At 41.4% G+C, this 25,637-nt stretch overlaps 1 protein-coding gene across 1 annotated transcript in view; it reads left to right on the plus strand.

Moving 5' to 3' along the window:
- Nucleotides 1-25,637, plus strand: part of tnrc6c1 (trinucleotide repeat containing adaptor 6C1) — an 81,862-nt gene that overhangs the window by 42,273 nt on the left and 13,952 nt on the right. Inside the window, exons 4-8 of the mRNA XM_062037423.1 lie at nt 3,026-3,346; nt 18,358-20,868; nt 22,954-23,148; nt 23,397-23,563; nt 23,649-23,726. Coding sequence (XP_061893407.1) covers nt 3,026-3,346; nt 18,358-20,868; nt 22,954-23,148; nt 23,397-23,563; nt 23,649-23,726 — 3,272 coding nt within the window. The remainder of the gene's footprint in view (nt 1-3,025; nt 3,347-18,357; nt 20,869-22,953; nt 23,149-23,396; nt 23,564-23,648; nt 23,727-25,637) is intronic.

The following is a 25,637-nucleotide window of genomic DNA, read 5'->3' on the forward strand; positions in this document are numbered from 1 at the left end:
AGTAAGTCTAAGTCTAAGACCCACAAACTCTGGCTGAGTAACAACAATATGAACGTTGCATGGACATTTCAGTTTCTGCATCCCACAGGGATTCTTCTTTTGTGTTTCTGCACCTGCTGTTCCCACACAAGGTTGCAACATTGTTTGTCAACACTGTCTGCTCTCATTTTGTCGCACATTTGACCCTCTGTTGTTCTGTGTACCTACACTCTGTCCTCCCCGTCTAGGCCTGCTGTGTGTGTGTGTGTGTGTGTGTGTGTGTGTGTGTGTGTGTGTGTGTGTGTGTGTGTGTGTGTGTGTGTGTGTGTGTGTGTGTGTGTGTGTGTGTGTGTGTGTGTGTGTGTGTGTGTGTGTGTGTGTGTGTGTGTGTGTGTGTGTGTGTGTTTGGGCGTGTGGTACACAGAACATCAATTTCCACACTACTATTAGCCCTGGGTCCAGTGGACCCCGGACATCTTATATGTAATAGAAATGTGTAGGGGGGGTGTATGGTGTGTGTTCATTAAATATGTGTTCTGATATATGTTCTTCACAGAAAATGAGCCAAAGCCAGTGAGTGTCAGTTTGAAAAATTAATTAATTGTATCATTTTTCTTTTAATAAAAATCGAAAACGGGTCCCACAGACCCGAACACCACACAAGGGTTAATAAAAAATAAAAATATATTTTTTTTATTTTATTTTTTTTTATTTCTTGTGAGGCCCGGTACCAATCGATCCACGGACCGGTATCGGTGGTTGGGGACCACTGTCTTAAAGAGTATAAATGATGAAGTGTGTTGTCCAACATGCTGCCTTGATGCTGGAATTTAGACCGTTTTTAGTAAGCCATTCTGGAAAGTAGTTTTATGCTAATAAGCTCTGTCTCTAATGCCATATAGATACAACAATGTGGGACAGAAATGACGTTAGCATCACTAGCATAGTGCTAACTTTGCGGTCAAATTCTAACAGCGACATCATGCTAAATTAGCCTATTCGCTGAAGAAAAACTAAATTATTGAATTCACACCTCACACATACAGTATCTAGCTGACTGAGGGATATACCGTATTTTCTGGGCCATAGGGCGCAACGGATTATAAGGCGCACTGCCGATGAATGGTCTATTTTCGATCTTTTTTCATATAAAAGGTGCACCGGATTATAGGGCGCATTAAAGGAGTTAAATTATTATTAATTTTTTTTCTAAATGGAAAACACTTCCTTGTGGTCTACATAACATGTAATGGTCGTTCTTTGGTCAAAATGTTGCATAGATGATGTTTTACAGATCATTTTCAAGCCGCTTTCTGACAGTCGCTTCAGGATGCGCCGTTTTGTGGGCGGTCGGCAGCGTCTTCTCCCCGTCATCTTTGTTGTAGCGGTGTAGCGTGCAAGGACGGGATTGGAAGAAGTGTCAAAAGATGGAGCTAACTGTTTTAATGACATCCAGACTTTACTTCAATAAATAACAGAGCAGCAGCTCCTCATCCGGAAACAACAACAAGGCCGCAAATGTGGTCCGTGAAAAACCGTCCTTGGGTGAATAATGTAAACTCACTACACCGGTATGTTTTAGTGCTTTCATGGCGAGTTTACTGACAGATATAAGTAAGAACTTTACACTACTTTATTTATATTAGAAATGGCAACAGCGGTGGATAAATGTCCCATAACAAGAAGGTAAAGAAAAAGACTATGCCTGCGGTACGAACTATAAAGGCGGATGCCCGCAATTTTTCAGGATTTATGAAGATTCCAAATACAGATCAGCAGGTACCAGAATACGAAAAGTTGCTTTTGCACAATATTGCGAAACAAAACGCCAGTTAATATACACTACCGTTCAAAAGTTTGGGGTCACATTGAAATGTCCTTATTTTTGAAGGAAAAGCACTGTACTTTTCAATGAAGATAACTTTAAACTAGTCTTAACTTTAAAGAAATACACTCTATACATTGCTAATGTGGTAAATGACTATTCTAGCTGCAAATGTCTGGTTTTTGGTGCAATATCTACATAGGTGTATAGAGGCCCATTTCCAGCAACTATCACTCCAGTGTTCTAATGGTACAATGTGTTTGCTCATTGGCTCAGAAGGCTGATTGATGATTAGAAAACCCTTGTGCAATCATGTTCACACATCTGAAAACAGTTTAGCTCGTTACAGAAGCTACAAAACTGACCTTCCTTTGAGCAGATTGAGTTTCTGGAGCATCACATTTGTGGGGTCAATTAAATGCTCAAAATGGCCAGAAAAAGAGAACTTTCATCTGAAACTCGACAGTCTATTCTTGTTCTTAGAAATGAAGGCTATTCCACAAAATTGTTGGGGTGACCCCAAACTTTTGAACGGTAGTGTATCTTACCTTAAACACACCATAATAATACTCATATGTTGAAGCACAGTACAATCCATCAAGCGGTGCGGCTTCATAGCTTACCAAAGTCGTACTAAAACATTTTGATAGATTTTTTGAGTGCCGTGTGTAATGTTCTATATTTTCAATGGAACATATAAAATGTTGATGTTGTTTACTTGAGACATATTGCCATCATACCTCTTACCACGTATCTCTTATGTTTGACTGCCATCTACTGGTCATACCTATCATTACACCATGTACCAAATAAAATTGCTTCGAGGTAGTAAGGAAAACCAAAAATATTCCGTACATTAGGCGCACCGGGTTATTAGGAGCACTGTCGAGTTTTGAGGGGGAAAAAGGGATTTTAAGTGCGCCTTATAGTCCGGAAAATACGGTAGTTGGCAGAGGTCCAAGCTTTGTTTTAAGATGTGTAGTGAAGCCTGTTTTTGTCTTTCTTTCTTTTTTTTTTTAACAACGCTGTCCTCTGTAAAGTGATGTCAAAGACAATATCAAGTCCATGAGGGATATGTTTTTTCCGCCATGAACTTCTAAAGCGACTTTTTTTCTCTTAAAAATAGATTAGTTTTTGACACGTTTGTTGCTCATTAACAGGCTTTACAAAAACATATCACTGTTAAAACATTATTTAAAAAGTACATTCTTGCTCCCACAGTGCCAGACTCTGTCAAGCTCGACCCCGTCCATCCTGTACCCCCTGCTGATCCCACCGTCACCCCGCCGCCGGTACCCCCAAGCAGTGGCGATGGCAAGCGTGGCCTCTGCGGAGGCCAACTTCAAACCGCCCCACAGACTCCCCTCCAGCCGCGCCACCCGGCCAGCAGAGAGGTGCCCCCGCGCTTCCGTCAGCAGGAGCACAAGCAGCTGCTGAAGAGGGGTCAGCCACTACCTCCCGGCACCCTGCCTCTTGTCGCTGCTGAGCCCGCAGCAGCAGCTGCCATACATTGTGACCCCTGTTCAACCAACCTGCCTACAGGTCAGACTAAAAAAATCATGTTGTGTGTTCAATGTCATTGTTTGAAAAGTCATTGTCTAGACCAGGGCTATTCAACCATTTTTTTCTAGAGGCCACATTTTCAAAAAAGCTTTGCAGGTCGGGCAGCAGCTATCAATTATATTGGTAATGGATTAATTTGTTCGATTAATCGGGTCATCGAATAAAACACACTTTTTAGCCTCCATGCGATTTTTAGGGGAAAGTGTTGAAATAAACAATGATTTTCTTTGTTCCTATAAATGCACAAAGCATTGAAATTGCAATTTTGTGTTGAATAGTGTGCATATATTAAAGTACCAATGATTGTCACACACACACCAGGTGTGACGAAATTATTCTCTGCATTTGACCCATCACCCTTGATCACCCCCTGGGAGGGGAGGTGAGGGGAGCAGTGGGCAGCAGCGGTGGCCGCGCTCGGGAATCATTTTTGGTGATTTAAACCCCAATTCCAACCCTTGATGCTGAGTGCCAAGCAGGGAGGTAACGGGTCCCATTTTTATAGTATTTGGTATGACTCGGCCGGGGTTTGAACTCACAACCTACCGATCTCAGGGCGGACACTCTAACCACTAGGCCACTGAGTAGGTATTACTTATATTAAAATTAAAAAATAAAAAATAAAAAACTTAACAAGCTGTGAAGCCACATGAACGAGGTAAAAGATAATAAATAACTACATTTTGCATAAAAGATAGAGTGTCTGCCCTGAGATCGGTAGGTTGTGAGTTCAAACCCCGGCCGAGTCATAGCAAAGACTATAAAAATGGGACCCATTACCTCCCTGCTTCGCGCTCAGCATCAAGGGTTGGAATTGGGGGTTAAGTCACCAAAAATGATTCCCGGGTGCAGCTACTGCTGCTGCTCACTGCTCCCCTCACCTCCCAGGGGGTGTGGTTGATGGGTCAAATGCAGAAGATAATCATACCTCACCTAGTGTGTGTGTGAGACAATCATTGGTACTTTACTTAAAAGGTTTAGGGGAATTAATTACTTAAATAATTAAAATGATAATCTTAGATTAAAATGATTACTATCTGATATCTAATATCTCGATATTTAGCTATTGAAGACAGCTTGAACTTGGAATACACATTCAGTCATTCTTTTTCCAAAGATGTACCAAAACAGGCATCGATGTCTCCACTAAATGCCGCACATGCATCTGAATGTGTGTGCTTAAAGTACCAGTAGAGTGGAAAAACAGGTTGCCTCTAGATTAAAGCTATTATCATATACATCTATAAGACTTTCAAAGTTTCCGAATAAATAGATATGGTCAATACAGTGCCAATCTCACAGAGATTCCTCAGCCATTTTGAGAGTTAGGAAAAACAGATCCCTTCCCCATCAACAACAATGGTAATCATGCTGACTTTGTGAGAGCTAATAACGATTACTTTGGGGAAAAATTATGATCCAGAACCTTGTATTTATGAGCCCGAACACAAGGAGGATGAGCAATACATTTTAAAAGTCGAGTGCTAAACGGATGCAGCTTTATTGTAACACTAGGTGCTGAACATACACACTAACCATAATAAAACAAACACTTACTATAATATTTCCACTCTTGTTGGAATGCCGACTGACGGGACACTCACATAATTCCGTTTAGATGAAGATTCAATCTCAATCCTCAAGAGGTGTTAAATGTTGCCGCAACTACGTCTTCTTTCCTGTCTCGGGGGATGTCAAAGTCGACCAGCCTCTTGGCCTATGGCCACATTAGTTTACTACCAGGTGTGAGATGCATGAATTATAATCTCAAATTAAGTTTTAGCAAGTTTGAGACGGAACAGAAGCATTCGCTGGCTTAGTGTATCAACAATAGCAGCATAAGCTAGCATTAGCTCGCTGCTATCAATGCGCCTCCAAAATAGGCCGTCTGCATTGGCGCTTATAATAACGATATCACTCATATTTGGTTAATTTTCAGGTCACGACATTTAAATGGAAAATGATTGGCGGTTTCTGGATGTGTTTTAGAGGGTATAATGGGCGCAATAGAGACTCAATTGTTAACCATTTATTTACGATTTCGAATGCATAAAAAAAAGCCAAACGTATGTGTTCTTGTTTTACATAAGGTTTGTATATGATAAACAGCACATCTCTTTCCAATTTTTGCGTATTTCCAGTATGACTGATCTAATACCATGGTCACAGTGCAGAAACGTTACTCCAGTGGTGTACAATCTACAGAAATTGTTGAAGATATTCGGAGCGGAATATTCAAAATGGCCAACTGAATTTGTGGAATTTTGTGATGTTAAGACGGTATTTTCATATACTTGTGTATTGATTGATTGACTGATTGAAACTTTTATTAGTAGATTGCACAGTACAGTACATATTCCGTACAATTGACCACTAAATGGTAACACCCTAATAAGTTTTTCAACTTGTTTAAGTCGGGGTCCACGTTAATCAATTCATGGTAACAATGGTATACAATTAATGAATAGAATGAAACACAATTAAGCATACAAAGTCAACCTATTTTTCCACTCTTCTGGTACTTTATACAAACGAAGTTTGTGGCAAATGTATAAATGTAGGTGAATATTTGTTATGATATACTCACAACCTTGTTTGCTGCTCATAAATATACAGGATGCTTTCTGGTAATGTTGTAGCATTGACGTAGTGATATAGTGAAATGCTAGCTCTGTTTTAAAATGCAAACATTTCACCACAGTGTCTGTCTTTTTCACTTTTGAATGATCACAAAACCTTTCTGTCATCTTCTCTGGGACCTTTGCTCCCTTTCCACTTTGTCATTGTTTTTATGAGCCATCTCTTTTTATTGGAACTCCGCTAGTCTCTCTAGGCTCACTGCTCTCATATGCGCTGGAGCAATAATATATATATATATTTTACTTATTAAATTAATAATTGTAAATTGTGATAAATTACAAATTTATGCTTTTTTTATAATCAATTTAATCAATAAATCGTTATTTTTATTCTGAGAACCAGCATACTGTATAGTGGATGTTTGTTTTCTTTTATCAAAATTACACATTTCAGGAAAAAACGGTTTTGAAAAATACAAGTGTCCATTTCAGCTGGGCATTGTGAGGTTAAAATGTCAATTTTTACAAGTTGGACCAATTTTTTCTTCTTCAACATGGGCGCTCTAATGTTTTATTATGTTTAATTGGCGGCAAAAATGTTCCCGCGCTGCCAGTTGAATAGCCCTGGTCTATACCCATTATTTACCCCTTATAATTAAAATGTTTATCTTACTAACTAATTTGGGATATATATATACATTAGGGCTGCAACTAACGATTAATTTGATAATCGATTAATCTGTCGATTATTACTTCGAGTAATCGATTAATAATCGGATAAAAGAGACAAACTACATTTCTATCCTTTCCAGTATTTTATTGAAAAAAAACAGCATACTGGCACCATACTTATTTTGATTATTGTTTCTCAGCTGTTTGTACATGTAGCAGTTCATAAATAAAGGTTTATTTCAACAACAACAAAAATTGTATTTATTTATTTTATTTTATTTTTTAAAAAGCCTCTGCGCATGCGCATAACATAGATCCAACGAATCGATGACTAAATTAATCGGCAACTATTTTTATAATCGATTTTAATCGATTAGTTGTTGCAGCCCTCAATCAAGCAACTAACTAATAAATCGTTAGTTGCAGCCCTAATATATATATATATATATATATATATATATATATATATATATATATATATATATATATATATATATATATATATTAGGGCTGCAACAACTAATCGATTAAAATCGATTATAAAAATAGTATATATATATATACATATATATACATATATATACATATACATATATATATACATATATATATATACATATATATATATATACATATACATATATATATATATATATATATATATATATACATATACATATATATATATATATATATATATATATATATATATATATATATATATATATATATATATATATATATTAGGGCTGCAACTAACGATTTATTTGATAATCGATTAATCTGTTGATTACTTCGATTAATCGATTAATAATCGGATAAAAGAGACAAACTACATTTCTATCCTTTCCAGTATTTTATTGAAAAAAAACAGCATACTGGCACCATACTTATTTTGATTATTGTTTCTCAGCTGTTTGTACATGTTGCAGTTTATAAATAAAGGTTTATTTAAAAAACATTTTTTTAAAAAAAATACATATATTTTTTTTTTTAAAGCCTCTGCGCATGCGCATAGCATAGATCCAACGAATCGATGACTAAATTAATCGGCAACTATTTTTATAATCGATTTAATCGATTAGTTGTTGCAGCCCTAATATATATATATATATATATATATATATATATATATATATATATATATATATATATATATATATATATCAGCTACTGTGTGGAAGTGTGGGGGAACACATATAAGAGTAACATAAAGGCATTGTATCAACTACAGAAAAGAGCTATAAGGATTATTCATAAAGCTGATTATCTGGAACACACCAACATATTATTTATTAATTCTGGTTTATTGAAACTACAGGAGCTAGTAAAGTTACAGTCATACCAAAGGCTAAAAGTAAAACATTACCAGCAAATTTACAAATCATTTTTGTCATCACTTCTGAGAATGAAGAGCATAGACGAAAAGGTCATTTCAAACATCAGTATTCAAGGACAACTTTAAAACAAATGTGTATATCAGTGGTGGGGGTTAAACTATGGAATTCTCTTTACAATGAGATAAAAGATTGTAGAAATATATTCCAATTGAAAAAATATATATAAAGACAGAACAATAAGATCATATGGACAGCCGTAAGTTTCTACATTTTGCTTTATATTTATTATTTTACTTATATTTTTTCTGGTTTTGTATTTGTTTTGTATCACCCCGTGAGGTGTATATTACTTTTTTTGTTCGGTTTGTACTTCTTGAAGTTTTGCAGTTGTTGGTTTTTTTTGTGTGTTTTTTGTTTGTTTTCATTATATTTGGATGTATTTGTTTGGTTTGTATGCTTGTGAATCTGGGCTATCCATTAAGCATACTTGCCAACCTTGAGACCTCAGAATTCGAGAGATGGGGGGGGGGTTGAAGTGGGCGGGTTTTGGTGGTAGCGGGGGGTGTATATTTAAGCTTCCTGGAAGAGTTAGTGCTGCAAGGGGTTCTGGGTATCTGTTCTGTTGTGTTTATGTTGTGTTACGGTGCGGATGTTCTCCCGAAATGTGTTTGTCATTCTTGTTTGGTGTGGGTTCACAGTGTGGCGCATATTTGTAACAGTGTTAAAGTTGTTTATACGTACACCCTCAGTGTGACCTGTATGGCTGTTGATAAAGTATGCCTTGCATTCACTAATGCGTGTGTAAAAGCCGCACGTATTATGTGACCGGGCTGGCACGCTGTTTGTATGGCGGAAAAGCGGGCGTGACAACAGGTTGTAGAGGACGCTAAAGGCAGTTGTGCGGGTGGAAATCGGGAGAAATTTGGGAGTGGGCACTGAAATTCGGGAGTCTCCCGGGAAAATCGGGAGGGTTGGTTAGTATGCCATTAAGTAAGACTACTTATTATGTTGAAGACGGCAGGAAATATAAGATTTTCTTCATCCTGTTCCTTCTCAAGCATAGGTGTGTAAATATGTGTTTAGTTGCTAAAGTTTAATTGTCTATTGATCAAAAATGCACATCAATGAAGCAATATTATCTGCTTTTGGTGTAAATAGGATCCATAAAGGTTGAAAACCACAAAAAGACTTTCCAGAAATAGCTATTGTCATAAAGGAGACGCTTAGTACCCTGCTCCAATACTTCTGTCCATATATCCATTGTGCCCATGACCTGAGCTTGACAGGAATTTATTGACAAAGAGTCTATATCAAGTTAAAAAAACATCCATTAACAGTGTTTCAGCTTTTAGGCTTGATGTGCTGAATAGTGTGCATGTTTAGTCACCTGTGTGTCCAACTGCTGTTTATTTTCACTCTGTCTGGGTGGGAATTCTAAATAAGAATCAAGGAATCCAGAGGAAGAAAATGGTGTGTAAACACAGCTGGCATAACCGTATGGGTTTGTGTGGGTTTTTCCTTCCGGAGTCACCCAGTGAAGCACATTCTCAGTTATTTTCTGTCGGCTCTGAAGTACCATCTCTTTAAAAGAGAATAAAGAGAAAACGGCTTTACCTCCATGGCAAAGAGACGTCCATCCCACATCTTGCTATTCCCTCCTCCTTTTTCACTGTCCTCCTCCTACACTTTGCTGACTATTTTACTTTGTTTTGCGGGGGAGGAGAAGGAATACGGAGCTAGCTAGTTGGCCATGCACCTCAGTGGGGCCGGGCTTGGCATCACTAGAAAGGCGAAGGAAAAGAAAGACCGGTGGAGGGAGCGAGCGTGGCAGAGGTCCAGTGCTGTGGGCTGGAGTGACTCATGGCTTACGGTAAAAGCTACTGCCTCTCTCCTCCCCTCTTCGGCCCGCCTCCGTTTCTCCTTTCACTCTCCGTGTTGTCAGAAGTGACCGGTTGTACGAGGACACGTAGAGGAGGCGCAACCACTAATTTGTGTATTTCTTGCTGTGTATCTCTACTAGTGGAGTTCCCATTCTTTTGCTGCAGCTTTCAATGGAATAATTGAGCTTTAAATGATGTACTATTTTCATCAAGAGGAGAAAAAACAAATTGAAAAATTGTGCTACAAAAGATCTGGATGTGTTTATTCTGCTGAACCACAATCCAGTTCTTTGTTGTCCTCCTCATCTTTCATGCACATTCTGTTTTTTTGTAGTGATGTGTCCCAGAATGCAACACAGGCCTCGCGTGTTACGCATTTTATTTTATTTGGCCAGATTCTCCACAAGCAATTGGACAGTGTTTCCTTGTAGAGTATCAGAGGTTGTTTATTTACAAACTAGTGAAGTTGGCATGTTGTGTAATTCCTGAATAAAAACAGAATACAATGATTTCCAAATCCTTTTCCATTTATATTCAATTGAATAGACTGCAAAGACAAGATATTTAATGTTGGAACTGAGAAACTTTTTTTTTTTTTTTTCAAATAATCATTAACTTAGAATTTAATGGCAGCAACACATTGCAAAAAAGTTGCATTTTTACCACTGTGTTACATGGCCTTTCCTTTTAACAACACTCAGTAAACATTTGAGAACTGGGGAGACACATTTTTTAAGCTTTTCAGGTGGAATTATTTCCCATTCTTGCTTGATGTACAGCTTAATGGGTCTCCAATGTGGTATTTTAGGCTTCATAATGCACCACACATTTTCAATGGGAGACAGGTCTGGACTACAGGCAGGCCAGTCTAGTACCTATACTCTTTTACTATGAAGCCACGCTGTTGTAACACGTGGCTTGGCATTGTCTTGCTGAAATAAGCAGGGGCGTCCATGATAACATTGCTTGGATGGCAACATATGTTGCTCCAAAACCTGTATGTACCTTTCAGCATTAATGGTGCCTTCACAAATGTGTAAGTAACCCATGCCTTGGGCACTAATACACTCCCATACCATCACAGATGCTGGCTTTTGGACTTTGCGCCTATAACAATCTAGATTTGCATCAGTCCATCTTAAATGAGCTCGGGCCCAGCGAAGCCGGCGGCGTTTCTGGGTGTTGTTGATAAATGGCTTTCGCTTTACATAGTAGAGTTTTAACTTGCACTTATGGATGCAGCGACCAATTGTAGTTACTGACAGTGGTTTTCTCAAGTGTTCCTGAGCCCATGTGGTGATATCCTTTACACACTGATGTCGCTTTTTTGCGCACTCTTGGCATTCTCTCCATGAGCTTCTAGAGGTAGTCACCTGAAATGTTTTTCACTTCACATGTGTGCTTGAAGCTCATGGAGAGAATGCAAGAGTGTGCAAAGCAGTAATCAGAGCAGAGGGTGGCTATTTTGAAGAAACTAGAATATAAAACATGTTTTCAGTTATTTCACTTTTTTTTGTTAAGTACATAACTCCATAGTTGTGATGCCTTCAGTGGCAATCTGCAATGTAAATAGTCATAAAAATAAAGAAAACTCATTGAATGAGGAGAAGCTGTGTCCAAACTTTTGGCCTGTACTGTATATATTGTCATATTATTTTGGTTTATTTGTATTATTTTGGTTTATTTCGTCAGAAAAACTGTCGAAACTATTGCAATTGCATCTAGGCACAGCCGCACACATCCTTGGTAGCAGTATGTAGTTTCATCGGCCATACTGTCTTTATACACGACTCTGTCCTATCCAATTTGCAGGTGACCATAGTTAAGCATGAACACGTTGGGGCCAACCTTCTTCTTGTTAAACTTGTCATGTCTCTAGGCCGCACTGAAGAATTGGTTAACGTGAACCCCGACTTAAACAAGTTGAAAAACGTATTCGGGTGTTACCATTTAGTGGTCAATTGTACGGAATATATACTGTACTGTGCAATCTACTAATAAAAATCTCAATCAATCAATCAATGCACTTGGCTCAAGGGCCATAGTTTGGACACCATACTGTATATGGAAATTCATCATGCTAGCGCATTTGTTTCAATGCATTTCTTTTTAATGTTTCAATGTCAAAAAGAATGTTATTTTAAATCACTTAAGTTAGTTTCACAGTGCTTTGAGTAAAAACTCTTAAGAAGGACCTCAACTGGAGTCTTTATTGACATCTGGATTTCTGTTTGCTAAGCCAGCAAGAAGTGACATAAGCGGAAGCAGAACAATAACAGTAACTTCTATTGGCCGAGTTAATAACCACAAACTTAATGCTACTCACCATGAGTTGCTGTTTTCGAAGTCAAAGATTTGGCTGGCAGGTTTCACTAAAGACAACGCAGAGTTCACGTCAGCCGCAGTCAACCATGCCACTGTTTTTCAGCTTTATTCCATGAGTATGTTGCAAGAGTTTTATTGAGTTAATGGTGTTTTCCCCCTTGGACCTAAGATAGTTGCAGACAAATATTGTATTGAGCCGAGTTATCAGTCTTTTTGGTAAGTGAGCCTACATCTTTAAACATTTAGCTCTCAACTCGAGGCATTACGTCATTACCTGCTGTGGGCGGTGGTGTCATAACTACGACAGTTAGCCGGATAAAAAAAAATACCTATAGCCACGTATTTTGTCCACAATCTTAACGATCCTCCTGTGCGACCCAATTACGAACCGTTACCAAAAAAATACAGGTTGTGGGTATACACCCCTAGTCTGTTAAATTCATTATCTCTTCTTTGGCCTCATCTACCCTCCCCATTGCCCATAATTCATTGTGCAGTCACATGCTGGCTCTTTTGAAAAGTAAGGCTGATTATCTTGGCCGGCCCGCACAAGCCAGCACACAGTATTGGCCTGCTTGCTCGTTAAAAGGGAATAATAACAAAAATGGGAAGCCTGTGCACGGGATAGACTCGATGTGCTCAGCTGATGATGCATTAAAAGTGTGTTAGGGATTCCCTTTTAGAGCTCTTGTGATTTGATTAAACATCAACTCTCCTTTGAGCACAAATCCCCAGTGTTTTATTTCCTTCTATCACATTTTCTGCACCATAAGCGTTCATGCACCTCCGCCTCCGTTGTTACTCACATCACAGCCTGCATGTAGCTAGCCTGAGGCAGCTGGGATTAGTCCGCACTACATGTGTGTCTGTCAGCAATGCATTTCCCATTATTTTAGCGCTCTCCCTGTGTTGCCGTTCCCTTTGGCATGCATGCGGTATCCCAAGGCTCTTTCATGGCAAGGAGGCATGTGAGAGCGAGCTATTTAAAGACTGGCATGTTTGGAGAAAGCCCTTGACCTGGTTTATCCTTTCAGGGTAGGAGGAGGGGCTAAGTGGAAAACATGACAACATGCATGTGAAGTTTGGAAAATGCAACCCTGCTGTGTCCCACTGGCAGCCTTTCAAAATCAATCAATTTAGTTGTTTAGCTATTAGTCATATTTCAGAAATTATGCTTAATGCTTGCGCCATTATACTGCTAAATGGGATGTGTTGTGTTCTCATAAGAGTTTTATATGGCAGCTTTTACTGCGATGCTCGTTTCTCTCCCCATTGTTAGGTCTCTTTTGAATTTTAGGGGATTTCCTCATACAATTGATGAAAACTACAACGATGACGAGCGAGCACATTTTGTAGGGGCGTGTTTGTATTTGTCAGAGGGCTTGTTCTTCTGGTTGGCAGCGTGCACTGTCAGCCCTGAACCATCCGGTCTCTGTTGTCCCTAGGGGACTTCATTAAGCCTGGATCAGTCCAGCTGAGGCCCCCTACCACATCCCTGCCAGATTACTTCCTCCTTCCATCACTCAACAAGCATCTCTCTGACTTCATTTTATGCCTTCGCTGTCTTTTCCTATCGATCTGTCTTGACCACAAGCCCACATACGCCTGTAGTAAATGTCCAATATTCTACAGTTTTTCATTTATTTTATGTCTTAAGATAGCATTGTTAATTTTTTGTATTGATGCAAAAATATGGTATAACGATATGGCCTTTTATTAACATCTCGATATTTTTAGGCCATGTCACGATACACGATATATATCTCGATATTTTGCCTTAGCCTTTAATTAACACTTGATGCATATAATCACACCAGTATGATGATTCTATGTGTCTAAATTAAAACATTCTTGCTTTATTAATATATGCACATTTTAAACTTTCATGCAGAGAGGGAAATCACAACTAAGTCAATTTACCAAAAGTGTATTAATTAAACAGTTATTAAGCAGTGGCACAAACATTCATGTAAATTCCAAAACAGAAAGTGCAAGATTGTCAGAGACATTTTAAAACAAGCTATTAGTGCACTTTTGTGCATGATGTCACTAAGATGACATATCAAAACAACACTAAATTACAATGCACTTTTTGTACAGAACGCCACTACAATAGTTTAAAACATATAAAGTGCACTTTTGTGCATGATGTCACACAAGATATTTCAATAAATGTCAAATAAAAATGAGCTGCATAATAGGAAATCAAATAGTGTATGTCCTTCACTATGTGGTAGGTTCCTGCGGATGTTATCTCCTTCTGTTGTTGACTATTTTTTTTCATACGGTGTTGATCTGGAAATGGTTGCTTCGGCATTTTGTTGGTGTGGCACCGGCTGGAGATGTTGACATGTGGAGTTTCAAGCACTCTTCATTCTCCAGCTTTAGACCATTTTAAAGCGAGTAACTACTACTGGGAACACGCTGATTTGTGTATCTTTAGCATTTCATGCTAATAAGCTGTGTCTGTTCACTCCTGGCACCAACAGTTTGTGTCTCCAATAAGCCCTATTGTACACATTATCCACTTTTAACATACAGTTGCGATCAAAAGTTTACATACACTTGTGAAAAACAGCTACATTTTGTTTCATCTGACATCACATGGACAAAGATAAGACATTCTGTGGTCAGATGAAACACAAATTGAGCTGTTTGTCCACAATACCCAGCAATATGTTTGGAGGAGAGAAGGTAAGGCTTTAATCCCAGGAACACCCATTCCTATTGTCAAGCATGGTGGTGGCAGTATTATGCTCTGGGCCTGTTTTGCTGCAAATGGAACTGGTGCTTTACAGAGAGTAAATGGGACAATGAAAAAGGAGGATTACCTCCAAATTCTTCAGGACAAACTAAAATCATCAGCCCAGAGGTTGGGTCTTGGGCGCAGTTGGGTGTTCCAACAGGACAATGACCCCAAACACACGTCAAAAGTGGTAAAGGAATGGCTAAATCAGGCTAGAATTAAGGTTTTAGAATGGCCTTCCCAAAGTCCTGACTTAGACGTGTGGACAATGCTGAAGAAACAAGTCCATGTCAGAAAACCAACAAATTTAGCTGAACTGCACCAATTTTGTCAAGAGGAGTGGTCAAAAATTCAAGCAGAAGCTTGTGGATGGCTACCAAAAGCACCTTATTGCAGTGAAACTTGCCAAGGGACATGTAAGCAAATATTAACATTGCTGTATGTATACTTTTGACCCAGCAGATTTGGTCACATTTTCAGTAGACCCATAATAAATTCATAAAAGAAGCAAACTTCATGAATGTTTTTTGTGACCAACAAGTATGTGCTCCAATCACTCTACCACAAAAAAATAAGAGTTGTAGAAATGATTGGAAACTCAAGACAGCCATGACATTATGTTCTTTACAAGTGTATGTAAACTTTTGATCACAACTGTATGTACGTACTTTAACTCCTGTAGCTCCTGTCCAACATGGAGTGGGACAGAAGGGCGCAAACGTCAATCACTAGCATACAGTAGCTATTTGAGCTACAGTTGTGCTCGGTTAGCCAATTCGACTGATGGGTAGTTGGCAGAGCTCCTAGATATTTCTAAAGATGTGTGATGAAGCCTTTTTTTTTTTTTAACACATCAAATATTGTTCTCACATTTGGTGCTCATAAACTGCCTCTGTGGACTTGGGCTGCAGTTATCTTTCTTGCTTATAAGAGCTTCATGAACAAAAACAGTGATGAGGCATAGTGTGAAAAACCTACACCGTGAAAGCATTGTCCTCACCAAACATTGACATATTCTGTTATGTTGCTTCGGCACTGGTATCACTTTGTAAACAATACCAGCCTTCATCCAAGGATCTGATGCCCATCCACCCCACCTTTTATTGCTTCTGTTAATTCACAACGTGTCATCCTCTGTTGACACTTTAGATGTCAAGATTCAGCAGCCCTGGGACCAGATCCATGTTAGCTTGACCCTACCTGCTTATGAAGCCTGCACTTTCTGGTTACCATGATGGATTCATTTGTGACTCCTCTCGCTCCCTCTCCAGTGCTACTTAAGAGGCTTTCTAATGTGGGAGGGGTGCTCGTTGCACATGGAGTGGTCTTTGCCTAAATATTCAGCGGCATTTAGTGAACGGTTCAAAGACCCAAGAGCCCTGCTTTGTTTTGTTTTGCCTCATTCCGTTTGAGTGCATAAGTGCGTAGTTGTTAGCCCTCCATCCGCCACCTACCAACAATACTGCTCCACATTACTTCAGCTCTCGCATCCCCTCCCCCAGCCTGCCTTCTTTGGGGCTTGCATTTCCACTGAAGGAAGAGTATCCGTCGTCGAGATAGGAATAGAGCATGATATAAATAAAGCTAGGGGGGGTGCAATAGATTGAGGCGGCGAGACCCAGCCAAAGCAGTATCGGTGGGAGGGACGGAGCATAAGGGGTGAGGAAGGGAGGGAGGGGTGGAGAGGGGGGTTGTCTCATGCCTCGCAAGAGCTGTGCAACTTCTTGGCAGCATTTCAGAGAGGAGCCTCAGAAGCTTGGTGAGCCAAGCAGACATATTGAGACAAGGATGGTCGCTGTGTCGCACAAGACCTAGCTCTTTGCAGGATGGTCGGGAGGCACCTCTCCACAGGTATTTCATGGAAACGCGTCGGATCCCCCGCTCGCCTTTTCCTTCCTCCGTTTATCCACTGTTTTGATTTTGTATTTTTGGCTTGCATGCACGCACTTTTAGCAAGACAAATCTGCAACAGCAGAACATTGAGGACATGCAATTCAGCTTTGCGTATGTCGTAGCGTCTGGGATATGCATGCTTTTACACGGCGCAGGCAGAGACGGGAGCTTGGAGCCTTTTTGGCTTAAATTCAGGACTGAGAAAATGGCGGTCCTGCTCCTCTCAGTGGAGTGACGCTACAGAAAGACTGTGCTGTGTGTGTCAGAAACACAGTGCCCTCTTTTCCCCCTCACTCATACGCTGCTGCTTTCTCTCTCTCTCTCCCTACTTAAGTTTGCAAGCAGTCAAAGTAAGATAGAATTAAAGCCAATGCTCTGTTATTGCTTCCTCCGTGTAGCTGTGAACGCTAGTCTTTGCATGCAAGCTAAACCTATGAAAGGGCCATGTAAACAGTCGCCACAGTTGATGTGCGATTAATCAATGCATTGAACATGACCTAGCAACATGCATATTTTGTATCAAAATGAGCATTGCAACTGTAGGAAGCTGACTCCAAGAAAATAATCCAGGTTATTACTTTGAGATGCTGTTGTACACGCAGATAGATGTGTTGATACAGACTTGCGTCATGACAATTGGAGGTCACTGCCTGCACCACGGTGGTGCAATGGTTATTTCCTGTTACTCACACTAAGAAGGTCCGAGGTTCCATTCCCGGGCTTGGGGTATTTCTCTGTGGAGTTTGCATGTTAACCCCGTGACTATGTGGGTTCCCTCCGGCTTTCTCACACCTCCAAAGACATGCACCTTGGGAGAGATAGATGGTTGACAACACTAAATAGGTCCTAGTGTGTGAATGTGAGTGTGAATGTTGTCTGTCTATCACTATTGGCCCTGTGATGAGGTGGCGACTTGTCCCAGGGTGCACCATGCCTTCCGCCTGAGTGCAGCTGGGATAGGCTCCAGCCCCCCTGCCAGCCCGAGAGGGACAAGCGGTAGAAAATGGATGGATGAATTGACTTCACTGCCTTGCTGGTCTGGTAGATAGAAGTTAGCTTTGTGGTTTGTCATTGATCCTGTTTCACCATGCATTTGGGTGATAATTTGTCAACACAACCCAGAAGACAGCTCTATTAGGTACAAGCTCATCTGATGTTTGTCTATCATTGTCATCGTAGATGTTTCTGATGAGAATTGTGCCTCTATGTTGCAATTAGAGACATGTGAGTTCAGTTGGAATTTACAAAAAAACAAATCAAAGCAATTTAGCACTTATTCTTTTCTTGAAAATGCCTAAAACAATACCTGACAATGTTTTGTCCACATTCTCTAATGTTTGGATAAACATCCTGTATTGTGATTTATTGGTCAGTTGTTGACTGATGTTATTGCTAGATATGAGTTTGATTGTTCTTTTGTTTAATTTATAGAGCTTCTTGTTAAGAGGAGAAATGATCTCCCTGCTTGTTGCCGTAGTATTTCAGCCTCTCTGTGGGTGTGATGACGACATCTTTCTCATGCACATTTTCCTGTTCTTTTTATTTTTTCATACAGAACTGCCCCCACAGAGCAGCCTGGGAGATCAGTATGATAATCCCCTCTGGGGACACCTGCCAGCCGACAGAAGTGCAGCGACTTCCTCTAATACAAGTTGCGGCGATCAACTGATCATTGACCAGAAGGACACAAAGGCTTGGCCTTCTATTACTCTTAGCCAGAAGGCCTCTCAAGGAGGATGCATTTTTAAAACTGACCCTGGTCACCTGACCAGCAGCAGTAGCACTTGTAGTACCATTAGTAACTGTAGTAATAGTAGTAATAATAGTGGTTGGTATTGTAGTACGAGTATGGCCACTGGGGCCAATAGCCAGACAGGCCACTTTCCTGTCAACCACCTAAGCAGTAAGGCCAACACTGGACTCAGCCCTGCCAATCATACTGGAACCAACATGCACTCAAGCCAGGTTGCAGCCAATCGAAGCTGGGGTTCTGGGTCTGGCCCCTCTCAGTCTTCAGTGGGCAGTGAAGGAAAAACTGACAGTCCAGCAGCAGCAGGAGGAGGCAGCAGCAGAGCATGGGGATCTTCATCATCCTCCAACACCAACTGTAACTTGAACTTGAGCCCCAATGCTAACCCATCTGCCTGGCCTGTGTTGGGCCATGATGGGTGTGGCGCGGGGGCAGGCAGCTCAGGGGGAGCCAATATCATTTCACCTCCTCAATCGACACCCAACTTCTGTAATCCCACTGGCCCCCCTCCATCCCAGACCAGCACATATACTGGAGCCAACACCAACAGTAACTCCTCGGGTATTGGCAGTGCCTGGGGAGGTATAGTGACCTCTGATGCATCAGATCCACACCCCTCCCCATCCACAAATGTGTCTTTCAGTTCAGAACCTCAGAACCTTAAAACTGATGGACCAAATCAAGTGAATAAGCAGGAACAACCTAGCCCTATCCGCCACATGCTTGGTTGGGGCACTGCATCTGCAGGCCTGGGTTCAGTGGGTCAACAGCCATCAGGTGGAAAACAGGTGAATGGAGAAGATAATACATTGGTATGGGGTATGAGTGGTGACTCAAAGGCACCTTCATCTAAGGAGTTAACTGGCTGGGACGCTGGCTGGGGCCATGGAGGAAGTGGCTCAGGAAATACTGGAGGCTGGAGTGAACAGTCCAGTGGTGACTGGGGCAAGAAGCACACTGAGGAGGCCCAAGGAGGTTGGGAAGGCCCCAGCTCTCCACCCCATGACACACAGCCTAGTTCTTGGAGTAGAGCTGTGAGCACAACTGGTGCAAGTGAAGGAAGCAGTGACAGCATGGAAGTACATCCAAGTTCTAAACAACATCCATCCAGAGAAACTCCAGTTCCTCCTTTGCCTGCCCAGGATCTAGACCCCAGGGTGTTGTGTAACACTGGCTGGGGACAGACCCCTGTTCGTCAGCACACATCTTGGGACATGGACAATACTAAAACCAAGAATGACATGGGCGCAGAATCCTGGGACTCTCCAACTGTTCCAAGCGATGCCCAGGGGCCCTCCAATACTAACATGGGTCCTCCTCATAGAACTGACTCTGGGAGCAAAAATGAGGTGCCTGCTTCTGAGGGAGCTTCTAGTTGGGGAGGAAACATGGCTCCTACCAACCAAACCAACTGTGGTTGGGGTGATCCACCTAACAACATTAAGCCCCAAAGTGCTCCTGGTGGCTGGGGAAATCCACCAAAAGCAGGGCCTACATCTAGTATGCCCAAGAATAGTGGCCAATCTTGGGGAGAAGAGAAGTCAACAGGGTGGGATGATTCTCACAGCAAGCCACAATCCCAGAGTTGGGGAGAGCAACCCAAAGCATCCCACAGCAGTTGGGGCAGTAGTGGTGGGAGCAATTCTGCAAATGACTGGGGAGAACCAGAAGAGAGCAAAAAGAATCCACCCAACTCCACCTGGGAGGGAGAAACAGGTGGCGGCTGGAAAGAAAATCCTCGAGGCTGGGGCATGCCTCCTTCAGGGCCAGGAATGTCTGGAGGAAACGGGGGCAGAGGAGAGCCTGTTAGCCAGCGTCCCAGGGACCCTTCCCAGGGTTGGGCAGGAAAGTCTCAGGATGGGCCCAGTGGTAACACCGGAGCGGTCATGAGCTCTTGGGGTGGCTCTGGCTCTGTCAAGCAGGGTGGGGGACGGAGCAGCAGTAAGCAGGAGTCCTCAGCTGAACCTACAGGGTGGGAAGAACCCTCTCCGCCCTCGATACGACGCAAGATGGAAATTGATGACGGGACCGCCGCTTGGGGTGATCCTAACACCTACAAAAAATCTGTGAACCTGTGGGACAGGAACAATCCTGGGATGTCCCAAGCAAAAACTCCCACTGGAGGCAATAACCCACCGGGTACCAGTAGCAGTCATCCCCACAATCCCCACAATCACGGTTATCAAGGACCACCTGCACCTTTACAGAATCACACCCAAAATTCCCAAAACCCAGGTCCTGCCAGTGGGCCCATGGATCCTGCTGTGCAGCACCAGTCAGGGCCATCTCACAACCGGGCTCCCCTGTTAGCGCAAGGTAAGACAATATTGTCCCAGTTTTTTTTAACCCTTTAAAGCAGGGGTGTCAAAGTCAAATGGACGGAGGGCCAAATAAAAAATTTAGCTACAAGCCGAGGGCCGGACTGTTCGAATGTTCATTGAAAAATTTTTAAATGACGCATATAGTCTAGTGAACCTAATTGAACCTACTGAAAACCTAACAAATATATTCCAATATGATCAGATAAATAAAGCAATATTTTCTTATGGCTCTGTCAGTAATCTTTAATTTTCAACAGACACAAAAGACAAATTTCCTTTATATAAAAATCCCCATAACATGAACATTAAATGAAAGAAACCGGTATTCAAGGCACCATCAGTAGCCTATATTTTCTATTTTAGCAAAAGTGGGCTAAATTTACTTCAAAGAAAAAAACAATAATAGCAATTTTCTATCATCCACTCAACTGAAATATTTTTAAAATATAATTAAATTGAAATACAATAAAATAAAGTGCAAAAATCTATAAATCAAAAACAACACTTTGTTTAAGGAGAAGTAACATGCAGTGAAAACAAATATTAAACTTTAACTTTTAAACTTGAATTGAGTAAAAACTCTAAATATGTGATTGCACAGTAATGTTCACATTAAACCCCCCTCCTCCCTCCGTGGGAGGGAGGCGAGTTGGGTGCCCGAAACCCCCCGCTGGTTTCGGCCCGCCCCTTGGCGCGCGTGGCACGGCGGGCTCCGCGACCCGACGGCTGGCCCTCGTGGCTTGACGGCGGGCGCGTCCCGACGGGCCGCGCGTAGGGGTCAAACGCAGAAGTCTCAGGGCCTCGTGGTGAGGAGGTGGCCTGCGGGTTTCGGCCCGCTTGACCCCCCCGCTCCGCTTGGCGCGCGCGGCACATGACGGGTTCCGCCACCGACGCTCGGGCTGCAGCCCGACGGTGGTGCGGGCCCGGCGGTGACGCGCGGTTTGGGGAAACAAAGCAGAAGTCTCAGGGCCTCGGGGCCGGGTTTCGGCCCGCCCCCTTGGCGCGCGTGGCACGGCGGGCTCCGCGACTGACGGCCGGGCTGCAGCCCTTCGGCCGGCAGGCGCGTCCCGGCGGGCCGCTCGCCCCCTTTCGGAACCTTGGACCGGCATCCGCTTGGTGCGTGTAAAAGATCTGCGGTCTAAAAAAAAAAAAAAAAAAAAAAAAAAAGATCTGCGGTCTGCGGGCCGGTTCTAATAATAAATCAAGATCATCCCAAGGGCCGTAAAAAACCTTCTCGCGGGCCGGATATGGCCCGCGGGCCTTGACTCTGACATATGTGCTTTAAAGTATATGTGTCAAACATTCGAGTTGTTTAGGTAGTTAGCACAGGCCTCTGTTAAGCTCCAAGCTGTTGATTTACTTAAAGGTAATATCTTGACCTTGCTTGCCCTTTTTGGAGTTACATCTAATTAGCTATCCAAATGAGATAAAGCAGTGCAATCCGTGAGGCTCCTCTCGTTACACAACACTTGCGTTTGGACCGTCTACATATCCTAACCTTAGGGGTAGCCAAAGTTAGCGCTAGAATGGTGTTTACAAAAAGCGCCTCATGAAAATAGAAAACTGCCACAAACAGTTTGAGACCAATCGGAAGTGTGTGATTATGTGGGTCGGTAGTCTGTCAGCAGTTGAAAGGAGAGAGTGCTGGCACAGCTGCCCCCTGCTGTTTCACACTTGACCCTGCATGCTGACTCCATAGTGGCTCTGCTAATTGCATGCTGCATAAACGTGTGGTTCATCACTGCTATTATCCGCTGCCTTTCACACAAAAGGGTTGTATATCTGTCATTTGGGAGCGGCCTTCAGGTTTTACTCTCTTTCAGGACTAAATTGAGCGTGGCACTGCCAAAAGACCCACAGACAGTGCCTTACCTTTTCATGCCAAGACTGACCAGGAATGTGCCAGTTCCTAAATGACCATCTTCCCCTTCTGTTAGCCACCACGTTAAGCCAAGCACAGGTTTTTAGCTCCCTGCATGGCTGGGAATAATTAGGTTTATGGTCTTAACTATCGATTTAAGATACCAAGGAAACGTAAAATATCTCTCTGTTCAATCCATTGTCTTTCTGTGTCCACCAGGTTGGGGAGAACGACCCAGCTCACACGCAAAATCCGAAAACTCATGGGGCGAAACCACACCTTCACCAGTCAGCGTGGACAAGGGGACATCTGCCTGGGGTAAATCAACTGGGGGCTCCATTGGCTGGGGAGACGGCAACTCAGACAACTACAGCAGGGGGAACACAGCAATGACTTCTGCATCGTGCAAACTTGGTAAATACGAAAAATAATATTAAGGTATTTCTGCAGAATTCCTGTGCTGTGTGGTTTCCTGCTGAGAGTTAAAGCATTTTTTCAAGATGAGTCAAGGGCACATCAGTCTAGTCTTGGAAAATAATTTTTCACACAACTATCCTGACCCCTAGTGGCCAACAAATGTTTGTGTTTTATATGCTGCAGTGATAGTGAAAGCACTTTTTTCCCCCTTTTAACGTCCTCATTTCTCTGGTGCCCTCATCTAGCCCCCAAACCTATGCAAGACGGATGGGGGGGCGGAGGCGATGAGATGATGCTTTCAGGAGGTCAGTGGGATGCAGAGGAGGGAGAAATGTGGAATAGCACAGCCTCTCAGGAGAACAACTCCTCCACCAACTCATGGGGGAACACATCCAAAAAGGTCCCACAAAAGGTAGGAAGCAGGTTACGGCACTAATCTGAACCAAAAAAAAAAGATAATTATCATTTTTGATGTTTTTCATCCTTTTATCCCACAGGTGAAGATTCCGGGAAAGCCGGAAGATGCCTGGATTATGAATCGTCTCATTAAGCAGCTGACAGACATGGGTTTCCCGGTGTGTTAGTAGTAGTAGATGTATTATTTCTATACCATAAACAGTCAATCAATTAATTAATCAGTCAAACTTTATTTAAATAGCACTTTGTGTACACAGGCAAGTGGTAACACAAAGTGCTTTACACCAAAATAAATCAGAGAAGAAAACAAACACAGCTCTACTGGCAATAACAAAACACGGCATGGCACTGAGGATTAAGGAAAAATGCCACCTCTGAGGGGTCCACACTGGAGAATAACTAAAATCACTCCATATAAAAGTAGTATAAAACATAATGTAATATATATATATGTAAAATAAAATATCAGTTATGAGGGTTTCCCCTCGCTTGAAATCTACATATGGTGTTGGGGGCATGACTAGTGACTAATTTTTGATGATTCATATACACTACCGTTCAAAAGTTGGGGATCACATTGAAATGTCCTTATTTTTGACGGAAAAGCACTGTACTTTTCAATGAAGATAACTTTAAACTAGTCTTAACTTTAAAGAAATACACTATACATTGCTAATGTGGTTAATGACTATTCTAGCTGCAAATGTTTGGTTTTTGGTGCAATATCTACATAGGTGTATAGAGGCCCATTTCCAGCAACTATCACTCCAGTGTTCTAATGGTACAATGTGTTTGCTCATTGGCTCAGAAGGCTAATTAATGATTAGAAAACCCTTGTGCAATCATGTTCACACATCTGAAAACAGTTTAGCTCGTTACAGAAGCTACAAAACTGACCTTCCTTTGAGCAGATTGAGTTTCTGGAGCATCACATTTGTGGGGTCAATTAAACGCTCAAAATGGCCAGAAAAAGAGAACTTTCATCTGAAACTCGACAGTCTATTCTTGTTCTTAGAAATGAAGGCTATTCCACAAAATTGTTTGGGTGACCCCAAACTTTTGAATGGTAGTGTATATTTTAATCCTAAAAGTAATGTACATACATTTATAAATAAGTCTGTGTTATTAGTAATTAGTATTACCAATTTCTTAAATTGTTTTGCTCTATTTTTATAATTATTATTGTACATTGTAACACAGCTGCTGGTCTTTCAAGTAGAGAAAGCTATTTTTTAGCTACTCTTGAAACATGAGAACAGTCTCCAATAACAGATAAAAAATATAAACATGCTAGATTTTCCATATCCACAGGAACAATGGAATGAAAGTTGAAAAGTGCTTTGGCAGTGTTTTATATTTCAAGATTGCAGAGTCTCTCATTTTGCTGTGAACCAAAAAGGGACAGGTCATCCAATTATGATGCGGAAGCCCGGCGACCCCTTTCGATCACTTTTATTCATTTGCTCACTGTCCGTGGGCGGGACAACGTCGAGTATTCATCCAATGATTGTCTCATTTAGCTGCAGCACTGTGACGCCACCGCATCAATTAAAAAAAGTTGCGCCAACTGTCGCCAAAGTAGCTGATTCTAAACAATCGCATTTAAAAAAACGTCCTCATTTTTATGGTGTGGCGGCTTTAATTTAGCTGTGGTGTCACGCCACAATCAGATACATTTCAGGGAAACCCTGAGAGGCAAGATAGGGCGGGTCATTAACTATACATTAACTAATTAATAAAAACAGAACATTGATAAAATAATAGTAGGAGTAATAGCAACTTATAAAATAGACAAAATAACATAATTAAAAACCTAAGAAGAGTTTAACAAGATCAGTAAAAAAAACTGATCAAAAATGTGTGTCTTTAACTTTTTTTTTTTTTTTTTAATGTCAAAGGTCTCTGCAGTCCTGAGACTGTTGTTCCACACTTGAGCCTTTGTTTTTTGGTATTTGGTAAAGCCCTCAGTATTAGTGAGGGTTGGTACGGTAAAACCAGGTAGATAAAAAGGCGCTAGGCCATTCAGATATTTAAAAACTAATAATATAACTTTAAAATCGAGCCTGGAA

This window comes from Entelurus aequoreus, linkage group LG25, assembly GCF_033978785.1.
Source record: "Entelurus aequoreus isolate RoL-2023_Sb linkage group LG25, RoL_Eaeq_v1.1, whole genome shotgun sequence".
Lineage (NCBI taxonomy): Eukaryota > Metazoa > Chordata > Actinopteri > Syngnathiformes > Syngnathidae > Entelurus > Entelurus aequoreus.